Source organism: Aplysia californica, unplaced genomic scaffold (assembly GCF_000002075.1).
Source record: "Aplysia californica isolate F4 #8 unplaced genomic scaffold, AplCal3.0 scaffold00370, whole genome shotgun sequence".
In the NCBI taxonomy this organism is placed as follows: Eukaryota; Metazoa; Mollusca; class Gastropoda; order Aplysiida; family Aplysiidae; genus Aplysia; species Aplysia californica.
Genome location: NW_004797640.1, coordinates 354,641 through 366,979, shown reverse-complemented (window position 1 = coordinate 366,979; position 12,339 = coordinate 354,641). Strand labels below are relative to the sequence as shown.

Here is a 12,339-nt window from a genome sequence, read left to right as displayed (position 1 = left end):
TATAACATATAATATGTGTGTGTGTGTGTGTGTGTGTTTGTGTTTGTGCGTGTGTGTGTGATGTTTGTGTGTGTGTGAGAGAGAGTGAGTGTATTTGTGTATTGTAGTGTGTGTGTGAGGGGGGAGGGGGGAGGAGGCGAGGAAAAGGAACATGAGAAGGGAAAGAGTAAGAGTAGTAAAGGTAACAATTGCTTTAAGCTGATCGTTTGTATCATGAGTGCAAGCGTTTATGCGCGTTTGCATATGTGTATGCGTGCCTGTTTGTCCGACAGTGCGTATCCTTGCAGGTACCCGTGGGAACACAAGCGAACTTTTGTCGCGAATGGGGGGGTCATGTGAGTATAAAATGTACGCACGTGCGTGCATGGTAGCGGTGTGCGTGAGTGTTTATGTGTGTGTGTGTGGATAAACTTTAAAAATACACAAGTCCTGGGATAAATATAAAGAAAATACCAAGCAAGTGAGTGGGTAGCCGATAGTAAATGGATGGGTAAGTCATGATACTAAGCGAACAATCGAGTTAAGAAAACGAATTAAGTATAGGGGGTCGTTGAAAGTGTATATATAACAACATCATCGGAGCCATAATTTTACGATGGAGATAAAACAATGTCTAAAAACAAGGAAAAAGAAACCTTATGAAGATAGGACGAAAGAAGGAATTTGCAAATTCGCTGCCCTTCAAAGTTGAACAAGGGACACAACTCAACCGTTTTGAAAGGGGACACAAGAATTATAACATTATTCCCCCAGATTATACTGGTCTCTACCCTTCAACCCCTCTCGTCATCCCCCCTCCCTCCCCCCAACCTCGAAACATACCTAGGAATAGAACTTCCTAGAGCCAGATCAAGAGACTATGTAGAAAAGAAACATAAGCTGAAAATAAAGACTACCCTGCCCCCAAGTCTCTGTGGTAGTAAAAATTTCCCATCAGCAGTAGCTGCGACAATTGGGATAAACATAGCATAACCCCAATTTTTTGCTGAATATCTATCTGATGTACAGTGGTAACATCACTTTGGCATGGGGCATTTTCTTTGTTTTCTTCCTGTCCATTTTCCGTATTCTAACTTGAGCTTTGAAATTAAGTTTTGATGAACAATGAGTCTGGAGAGGACAGACTTTTTGATGTACAAGCCTAATTTGTAGAAGGTAAACTTTTATGCAATGCCAATGACAAGTACAAATATGTGAGGCATCGTGGTTAAATTGGCGCACGTCAATATAATTAAATCGAATAAACCAACATTTTCCTGCCATTACGCCAGTTTTTATCGCTTTTTTAAACTTTTGGCTCATCACGTTTATGTTCAAGTGTAAAAGCTCATTTCGATGTGGATTTTACTGAAAAACATTGATTAAAGGGACAAAACAAGTAAATTTGAATTTTCCAAGAACACTAAAGCTTTGAATATCACCAAACTTAGACGGCCATTCTCTCGCTAATTTTACCTCTAACGCCAGGTGAACCCCACCTCTTTCAATCACAAATGTCTCCGCTTCTATTCAAGATAGATGGGTATTTTGTTCATCAAAAGCAAGACTCATGAACAAGCTTAAGTTGATACCCCCCATAAGCACAAAAATTGGTGAGCACCTGATTCCACCATATCGTGACACATGTTGAGATACGCTTACATACGCGGGCGTGCATGCACATTACTGTTGAAGTTGTAAGAGCCATTCAAGAGAAAGAGCAATGACATAATAATATGGTATCAGTCAACCCTCATGCCACAAATATGGAGATAAGGTTTATAAAGAGAGCCAATAGATAACAAAAAGACTACAGGTACATGTAATGACATTTGTCTAGCAGATATGGAAAAATAGACTACTAAGAAAAAATATTCTTTTGTTAAGTAGGGCTTTTGTTTATTATCATTTTTAAAAACCCTGTGCAGTGTCTTACTTGTTTATTTTTGAAAAATGAAGTGAAGCATCATCGTAGTCACAGCTGTGAACAAGGTCAGCTCAAGTAACACATTTGTAGGTCAGACAACTTTGACAAGAGTCAAATCAGAAGACTCATAAAAATGTTGCCATAAAGTGAGGTTGTAACCAAAAAAGTAATTGCAAAAAAGGGGAAATAAAAGTTGTCTTCAAAGGTGAAGTATGCCGCCGGAAAAAAGTAAGGATCAGGGTGAAAAGGAAAATCTTCACTAAGGGCATTATTGCTTTATTGGGCTTTTTTTCTTTTCTTTTCTTGGGGGGGGGTTGCTGAAAGGGGTCAAGGGTGTCGAGAAGCAGGATGGGAGGTTGAAATTGGGGGAAGCGGGGCCGGGGCCATTGTGTGGTGATTGGGAAGAAGCCCTTATTTCGATATCCTTTTACTTGGAAAGGGAGAGAGGAGGTTGGAGAAAGTAAAAAACCCAAATACCAACAGTTGTTTTTGAGCACTGTGTTTTGGAGACACAAGGCCTTTAAATGACCATTGTAAACTTGTATTACCACAACCTGCACAGCACTAAGTTTTCTATAGAATGAAGGACAGAAAAACTATTGAATCCCCAGAGGTCCACAAATGTCACTCTACATGGTGCGAATGACATAATTGGGCACAAAATAGAACAAAGAGAAAAAATATGATTGGTAAGTCAATACAGCTTCTTGGGATATTTCATCATGACTATTAAAGAAGCGTAAAGCATGCTGACAAAATTAGTAACTTCTCTGATTCAATCCCTGTGGAAATAGATACATAACGCTTAAAAGGTGCAGATTTTACAATTTATAAGTATGAAATAATAAAAGGCATATTACAGGTAAAGAATATGGCATCAAAAAACAAAACTACAAATTTGACCCTGGTGTCGATTTTTGATCAATATCTCCATTTGTGGATTGCGAGAAGTAACTCATGTTGTCAGCACACCTCACATATTGTCTGTGTCACAAGCAAGCCACTAAAGTTTGTATGGATATTTTTTACATCAGAGACCAAAAACTAGTTTCTGTTGCACTTTTCCAATCAGGAATCATGTTGTTGTTGTTGTTGTTGTTGTTGTTAGCGATCCAGTAGCATCTGAGCGTTAACTCTTCTGCATGAAGCCATTCGGTAATAGCTGCATGTCTGTTCTAATTGTTGTCTTGAGGAGTAGAGGCAATCAGATGTGTGGGGTAGCTTGGGAAAAAAACATCCCCTTAAATCAGTTAGTTTTCTACAGAAGAACAGATGATGTTCCACTGTCTCTGAGGGGTAGTCACATAGTGGGCAGGCAGCAGACTGCTGTACTCCAATTCGGTTGAGATGTTGGTTGAGGGGTACATGTTGTTTTCTAAGTTGGAAGATTATGGATTGATCTCCCCTCCTCAACTCATTGATTGGATCTTTGACCAGTGGTTTATTCATGTGGCCATACATCCTCCTTCCTGTCATACCTGTGGCCCAATCATTCATCCATTTTTCCTTGAGGTTTGACTCGATCATTTGGCAGCAGGTGGTGTAATTCGTAGGAATTTCAGGCTGAGGGAGGCTAGCTCCTCTCTTTGCCAGAGCATCAGCTCTTTCATTTCCCGGTATCCCAGTGTGGGCAGGAATCCATTGTAGGACTACTCTGACGTGGTGCCTACTTATCAAATTATGTAGACTCCAAATCAAGTGCAATACATCTTTGTTCACATCAGTCCCACTCTCAAGTGTCTCTAGTGTTGAAAGGCTGTCTGTAAAGATAACGATGTCTGTGGTAGCAAGTGGATTAGTGTCAAACAAGTAGTTGATGTAGTTTGCTGTGTTGGTGATAGCCTGTTGTTCGGCGATGAAATTGGAGCAGAAGGACCCGCGGGAATTAAAGACTTCTTTTTTTTTTATCCCACTGGGCAAGTTGATCACTGACCCATATCCAGCGTTGATTGTTGCCTTAAAGGCAGATCCATCAGTGTATGAGTGGATCCATGTTGGTGGATAGGAATCAATTGTTTCAAGGGCAGGATGTTTTAGTGCTACAGGATATGTGTTTTTATTGCTCTTGTCCAAAAGTGTTTTATCATCAGGAATCATGAAAAGCAAGAAAATTATTAGCCTTTACCATAGCATTAAACTGCATTTTGGTGATATTGAAAGGCGCATCTTTGAGAAAATTCTCCACATTTGGAGGTTAGCGGATTGCTTGTGACAGCGAAGATATTACAAACACTATTGCACTTCCTATCTGACTTTAGTCACTGGTAGACAATTTTTTAGGAGTTTCTTTTACAATGAATCACACCGACAAAAAAAAAGATTTTCGTGCAGGAAAAAAAAAGACATTTAGATAGAAGGAAGAGAGACAAAGATAGAAAGTAGGCCCTACTGACTGCACCCTCCAACCATCTCCTTTGAGGACCACAACACAACACCCACAAACCCTTACTAAAAAGATTTTTTAAAAACAAACTAGGAGACAAACTCACATATCAGTAGCATCTTGGATTCTCCTTTGGCCTTGACAAACTGAGAGAGGGCTTTTGTCTCCACAGGTTTGTGGTTCTGTTTAAAATCTTCTCGCAGTTCAAATAAACTGTCCGACAGGACATGAGAGAAATCAGCATGGAAGCCTGCCACGGTCAACAGATCTCTGACCTCTTTGTCTTGATGTTTGGCCAAATCTTTCAAACTGATCACATTGTTTGTCATGAGTCTGAAAAACACAAAACAGACAAAATCAGTGAAATATTTTTTCAAGTGGTGCATCGCTGAAAGGAGTAAAGTACAGATCGTTAATATATCGGGATAAAAAGGAAAAGGAAACCATGGAAACAAATCATTAAAAGGAAAAAGACGAATTATGAAGGAGGGTAGAGACATCAAAAGTTTCTTCCTCTGGAATTGGCGAGACTTTCACCTCTCCCTTCATTCAAATAAGTCTGGAACAAACTTGAATTGATGGAAACCACAACTCCAGTCTCTTCCTGTCACTAAATCAACACAGCTTCAGCAATTCACTCCATGTTTCTTGTCCACATTACATGCAGACCCTCACTACAGTTCCTTTATTCTTCTTTCTTTTTTCCTAATTGTTGGAATAAGAATGAAATAACCAAGGAAATAAAATCTTCATTTACTATCCTTTCCCTTTCGTGTAATGTCATTAGCCGAAATAAATATTCTTATGTTGTTGTTTTTTTGTAAAATCAATTTATGCTTTTGAATTTTAATACATTTCCATGTCATCAACATTGACTAAGAGCAAAGTGGTGGGATGGTTAGGCTCTTTGTTGTTATACTCATAAGACTAAAGTTTGATTCCTTCATAAAAAGTAATTTTATTGTATTCATATGCTTCCTAGGACGCTGGAACTCACTCAGCAGGTCGCTATAGCTCTCTCAGTCCAGGATGAGCTTGACAGGCAGGTTTAAAGTAGCCTAAACTCTAAACTTTTCAATTGTTTGATTTTGTCTGAGTAAAGGGAAGCACATGAACACAATAACAGTCATTTAGTGCTAGGGAAAACTAAGACAAACAGAAACAAAAGCGACAAAGAGTACAGCCAGACAGAACGCACAGGCACCCAACTCATGCCTTGCAAAAGATGTACAAAACCCCACAGATAAACTAAAGATTTATAGAACACAGACAAACATATAGGACACACACAAGGAACAGACACAGGCACACACTATGTTGGCAAAGATGACACATCCTTCTTGAGACAAAAGAGGAAGCACATCGATGCAATAATGGTCATTATGAGCTCAAAACAACAATAATGATGAACATATTTTACATGGATGAGTCAGTGGAGCAAAATGTCGTTCACTTACACCTGGAAACAGTAGGTCAAGTCATGCTGTTGCAGCCACAGCTCTAGCTCCAGTTGGTCGTTGAGTCGACGAACAGCCTTGTCCAGCAAAGTGTGCTGCTCCTTGGTCAAGGAACGATGAAGACGTCTTGTCTTTTGAATGGTCCTCACCACCTGTAAAGCTCCGTGGATTGAGGTGCCACCTAGTCGAAAATTTAATAAGTGTCTTAGGTGCTGATCCATCGGTGAAATCCTCGCATCAAACCTTACTGTACACACAAACTGGACTATCTTTAACAAAGTTAGATTCCTGATTCTTTTGTTTACACCATATGCTTTAAAATTTTCACTGAATTTTCTTAGACATTACTTTGTTGTTTTGGAATTTTTTAAAGCTTAAATGAACAACCTTTCTGCAATTCTAGCTATTAAATAGGAAAAAAAAAGGAACTGGTACAGGTGTTGACTGTGACAGAATATAACAACAAAATTACTAGTCCCATGACAATTGGTGACAATGTCGGAAACAACATGTCTGAGACACTTTATTTCACACCTATTTTTCCTCAACACACACACATTATAGCTCATCAACATCACATAATATCACACTACTACAGACAAGAGTCACAAATAAAGGCTCTCACCCATGAATTCTATAGCAATATATATGTTAATCTTATCTAATTTTCCATCTATTTATTATACATCTATATATGCTTGAGTTAACATTTGATCAGAAGTTCACTATTTACACAAAGTGTTTGAGTACAGTGATTCCACTCACCCGCCTGGTGCACCACATCCTTGATGTAGCTTAGCCTGTTGCTCTCTAGCCAGGCGTCTACTTCAGCAATTTCCAGGACAGACCCTTGGTGACGTAGAAACAGCAGGGCGCCAGAGCTCAGGAGAGCTATAGCTAAAAGGAATGTTACTTTCGTTCTCTCACTTTCCTCCATGTTTTGCTGGGCTGTGACTATTTAATGTGTTGACTGTGTTAAACACTTATAAATCTGTCGCTGCTTTCTGCACTAGGAGACAGGCAGGTGCAGTTTCAAGTTTAGTTTTATCTCTTGGTGTTCCCATTTACAAATTGCTGTAACCTAAAAGGGAAAAATAAAAAAAAGTTTAAAAGTTAATGCTATGAACATTTAAGGTTAGTCTAGTAAATTCCTAGAAAAACCATTGGTTTGTGACAACTTTCATGACCATATTTGTGTTCAGCTGCCAAAAGTATGCTGGTCTGATGTCCAAAAGTAGTGAATCGGCAAGCAGGTGTGATCATTATCACCATCAGCCTTTCTCACCCTATGTTGGAGCATAGGTCATCGATCAGAATTCTCCATGTACAGTCAAGCATGAATATCTCGAAATAGTCGGGGATTGATAGATTAATAACAATAACAAAAATAATTATTGTATAATAACAATAGATAGGATTTGTAGGGGTAATCCCGCTCGACAGCAAGCCTCATTTAGCTTTATCACACAAACCTATTTTAAAGAGATTGGGGGGGGGGGGGGGGGCAATTACAATCACCAAAACATTTTAAATGTGACAAATGACAAATCCAAGCCTATATAAATGTAGATGGAAAATGTAAACTGATCCTTGTCGCAAGCCCAAAGCTTGTTCAAAAACTGCCAGAGCAATACCTAAACCACTTGTCAGCCTGGTTCCGCTGTTGACCGTCCAGTCAAATAGAAATATCACAGAAGACTGTCAACTATCACACAAAAGTGACAATGCAGGGGCAAGTCTGGCGGGCTCAGGTAACCTGAAAATCTGTGGGGTGATGTGAGTGTGTGTTTGTTTTTCATTGTGCAATTTGAATTCAAGACAACTGAAAGGAAACATTTGATCAGGCTTTTTAAGATAAAAGCTCCTATTAGTAGACTAGTATTAAGACACTGTGTATGTTTTCAAAAAATGTTGTAAACACTTGAAACAAAATATAGTTGGTTCAGTCAGGGTATGTTGGTCAAGTTCTCTCTGAATTTAAGTTTTCAGTGTTCGAGGGGGAAGTGGGGAAATTCCTTTACGACAGGTTTCCATTATAAGGCAGGCTCGACTACCGGTACCTATCCTGCAATCATAATGTAAGGATGGGCTACACAAAGAGTGACAAAGGTTTCAAAAGGATAGGATAAGTTACCTCTGTCAAATTTAATCAAACACTAAACTATGATTTATCGTTATGCGAAATGACTATTCGGACTCGAGTCCGATTGAACAAAAATGATATTCGGTCTCTGAATCAAGTCTAGCATGACGTCCCTACCCTTTTCCGACCATTGTTCCTAAATATTTCCAGCATATATATGAAAATTGTATCGATTAAAATGATAACAATCGAGATGTGTGAGCTTTAATATCCAGTTACTAGATCTATCTAATCTGCATTATAAGTATGAACAGAACAACCAAGTAACTGAGTTGATCTTGCCGGGGGCAAAGTTAATTATTATTATGTCGACCAATGAGATTGCGCATAGCGATAACGTACTCTAGGCTTGCTGGGGAAGAGGTGTTGGGAAGAGGCCAAGGGTGTCGATTTTGTGCGATGTGATTTTAAAAAAATAATTAATTGGGCCTACAGAAAAGCTATAACACACAACAATATGAAATTAAACATGTAGAAAGACAAACGGTGGTGGAAGTAGCCTAATGATGATGCTGTTGTGGTCATGGAAAGACCCTGAGTTGTCGGTTACCGTGTACGCAGATAGTGCCATTGGGCAATGAGAGTGCAGTCTTTTGACTTTTGACACAATCTAGTAGTTAATTCTAGTTCTAATTCTAGTTTACGTAAACAAAGTGGCTATTCAGACTCGAGTCCGAACAGCCGCTGGAGGCTATTCGGACTCAAATTCCAGTGCACGTGCGCAATCACCGGTTGTACCGTACTTTTTTTTGTCTCCGGCGGGGTCTAGACTAGAGTCTGAATAGTCTCCCGTTGCTATTTGGACTTTAAACTACTGGTAGGCTGTTACACTGCGTTTCGCGACAACAAATACAAAGGGATCAAAACATAAAATTCATCATCAGTCCTTATAAGACAGCCACCCGCCCCTCCCCTTTCTCTCTCTCTCTCTCTCTCTTACTTTTCCTCTCTCTCATTCTCTTACTTTTCTTCTCTCCATCTTACTTCCCCAGCTCCCCCCCCCCCCACCGTCATCCTTTTTTTTGTTATATGATATTATAATATATAGAGCTATATTTCCTCCCATACCATTGCCCACTGCCTGGCCCTACTATTATATTATCCTTTGCAAGAAAAGACCACAGTTCGCACTGGGTCACCACGGTTGGCATCCAATTTTTGTAAGTTCCTTGGCCAGATCGAAGAAACCGAGGAAGGCCAAGGCCGAATTGCTTGCCTGCTTCACAAGCGGTACACCTAGTGATTGTGCATGCGCATTGGAGTTTGAGTCCAAATAGCCGCGGGCTTAATTAAAATCCCCAAACGACAGTTATTTTGTGTAATCTCCTTACACTCAAGATAAACTCACATAAAAAAAAACCAAGTCCGAATAGATAAAACATTTTTTTGGCTTAGAGTCCGAAAAGATAAAAAATCTAATCGGACTAGATTCTAGAGATCAAGATTTCGAATCTAGTCTTTAGATCTAAATATTATTAGTAAGATCTAGATTTTCTAGATCAAGAGTCCACGAGGATCCGATGAATGAATCTAGCACGTTTACTAGAAACCACTCTTATCTAAATAGATCTAAAACTAGACGTAGATCTAGACTCCAGATCTAGAGTCCGAATAGAGAAGCTGGCCTTTCTTCAGTTTGATGTCCAGCCTGTGTGTGTAGTGTGTATGACTTTGACATAAGCATTACTACAGACTACTACAGTCTCCACTGATAGGCCTACACATCATATGGATTGAAAGTAGCCTACTCGTCATCATACTCAATAACTCATGCTTAATAATTGTGGGTGTAAAATAATTAGGCCAGCACTATTTCTCAGAACGTTCGGGACAATAAAGCTGTGCACTATTTCTCCGAACACTCTGAAATCACATCCTTTCCCGCAAATTTCGGATATATCTTTAATTATATTATAGGCCTACTAAAGATTGTTCGTATACAATAAGGTTCAAACTGTCCAAAAAATGTCCGCAGTAAATATTTATATAAAGAAAAGCTACAGTTCCAAACAGTTTTTCGCTACAGATATGACGTGTTGCCTATGAAGGGTGCTTCTCTTAAACTTGATGTATTGTGTTCACTTGTATGCTGTCTAGATCTAGATCTATGGAAGGATATTGATAACGACACATAGAACTAGCATCTCTTCGTTTGTCGCGGCCGTGACCAATCAATCATGGCTCAATTTTTTGGCATTTTTTGGTCCCCGAATCGGGGAATAAAAGTCAAAAAAAAAAAAAAAAGAAACCGAACCTCTTTACTTTTGAAAGAAATTTCACTTAGCTTGAACACTTCCTCTCTTTCTCACTTGTTGTCACCACGTTGATTTGTTGAAAACGTTACATTTATATATATACGATTTGTATTATAACTGTTCCTCTTTTATTTTTCCCTCTTTGTGGTGTTTTATTTTGTTGTGTGAGTAATTTTTTTTTCTTGTTATTGTTCTGATGTGTTGTTTTTCTATAAAATTGTTTTTTTGTTGGGGAAAAGGGGGGGGGGAGGGGGGGGGGGTGTTGTAAATTGTAACGTCATTTAATTTGATGTTCCTACCTTCATTAGATTCTAAATATAGATTTAAATAAGTTATGTTAGAGCGTTCCACCGAAACTGATTACATGTACTGACACTGGCAGACCCCTTGTGTGTGATTCCATAATTTACATGTTTAATCCAGCACTTTTTTTTTTGAATTACGCACATTTAGGGTTAAAACAGCCAATCTTCTTTGGACAGGTGGACACACGCCCTTATTTGTTAATTTTTGTGGTTGTTTATGGGCTGTTCTAATTTTGATTTCATTCTGTTGTGAAACCTTTCTTTTTCACGTTTTTGAAAATTGAAATAGATTCTAATCTAGATCTAGATCTAGACTTCTAGACCCAAAAATTTGCTCCTTCCCAGACCTCGCAGAATGGCAGCAATGAAAGTTGGCGCCGAACTCTCGCAAATAGGAAAAAAATCACGGGACCAGAGGCCAGAAACCGATTCGGAGAAATAAAGATCGGCACTATTTCTCCTAACGTTCGGAGAAATAGTCACTTCGAAATAATTTCTACTAATTTACTACTGCAAGGAAAATCATCGTGTAGTGTAGGGTAGTAGTAGCAGGCTAATCTCTTGAGTTGATCTAGATCTAAACCTAGATCTAGATCTAGATTCTAGATCCAGATAGATATAGACTTTAATCTAGATCTAGATATCTAGATCTAAATCTAGATCTAGAATCTAGATCTAGATGTTGGGCGAATCTGTCGATTTGCGCGATCCATCGACCGCGCAGCGCATTTGGTTGATCGAGGGAACGCGCGACAATCCATCGATTGTTGCGCATTGTGTTGATCAGCGGATTGCGCAGCGCTTTTTGTCGATCCGTGAAATATTAGATTCTATATAATATTAGATCTATATATTTACTGCACATTCTGTCGATAAACAATGATGATGAAGTGAATTTAAAAAAAAAGAAAATTGGTTTACTGAGCACATCAGTGAGTGATACTCACCGACCTACAGGCCTAACCCTGATTGCACTCTCATTAGATCTACTCAATAGCAGTGTCTAAGTACACGGAAACCGACAACTCAGGGTCTTTCCACCACCACTACAACAACATCATTACTTCCACCACCATTTGTCTTTCCACATGTTTAATTTTGATTTTGTTGAGTGTTGAGTTTTTCTGTAATTTTTTTTTCCATCACATTGCACAAATCGACAGCCGTGACCTCTTCCCAACACCTCTTCCCCCATAACCCGAGAGTGCGGTATCGCTACGCGCAGACTTTGGTCGACACAATTAATTAACTTTGCCCCAGGCTCAACTTAGTTTTGTTCATACTAATGATGGAGGGGGGACCAGTTTAGATAGATCTAGATCTAGTAACTGGATATTAAAGCTCACGTCTCAATTGTTATCATTATAATCGAAAGAAATGTTAATAAATAAATGCTAGAAATATTTAGAAACAAGGGTCGGAAGTCGGAATGGACATCATACTGGACTCAAATCAGAGTCCGAATATAATTTTTGTCTATTTGGACTCGAATAGTCACTTTGATTAGTTTGTTATTGTAACCCTGACTTCCAATTACTTCCATTCAGTTTCGGTTTGACTTTGGAGAGTGAAACTAAATTATGCACTGGACGACAACAAAACATAACAAAGGCCTCCCATAACAAAACTCAGGGGTAAGATCTATAGAATGCGCAACCAAACGGATCGACAAAAAGCGCTGCGCGATCCGCTGATCAACAGAATGCGCAACAATCGAAGGACTGTCGCGCGTTTCCTCGATCAACCAAATGCCCTGAGCGATTGATGGATTGCACAAATTGACAGATCGCACCCAACATTATATCTAGATATGAAAGTGGCTATTCTCACCCGCCCGGAAGTTCTCGCAAGATCAACTCCTCCCCTCTTCTCTCTCTCTCTGTCTCTTTC

At 39.2% G+C, this 12,339-nt stretch overlaps 1 protein-coding gene across 2 annotated transcripts in view; it reads right to left on the bottom strand.

The window, feature by feature from the left end:
* The window catches only part of LOC101856038 (apoptosis-resistant E3 ubiquitin protein ligase 1), a 92,360-nt gene that overhangs the window by 77,645 nt on the left and 2,376 nt on the right, over nucleotides 1-12,339 (bottom strand). For both annotated transcript variants that reach the window (XM_005103385.3, XM_005103386.3), the window contains exons 2-4: nucleotides 6,512-6,827; nucleotides 5,747-5,927; nucleotides 4,396-4,622 (exon numbers count right to left, since the gene is read on the bottom strand). In XM_005103385.3, coding sequence (XP_005103442.1) covers nucleotides 4,396-4,622; nucleotides 5,747-5,927; nucleotides 6,512-6,683 — 580 coding nt within the window. In that variant the 5' untranslated portion in view covers nucleotides 6,684-6,827. The remainder of the gene's footprint in view (nucleotides 1-4,395; nucleotides 4,623-5,746; nucleotides 5,928-6,511; nucleotides 6,828-12,339) is intronic.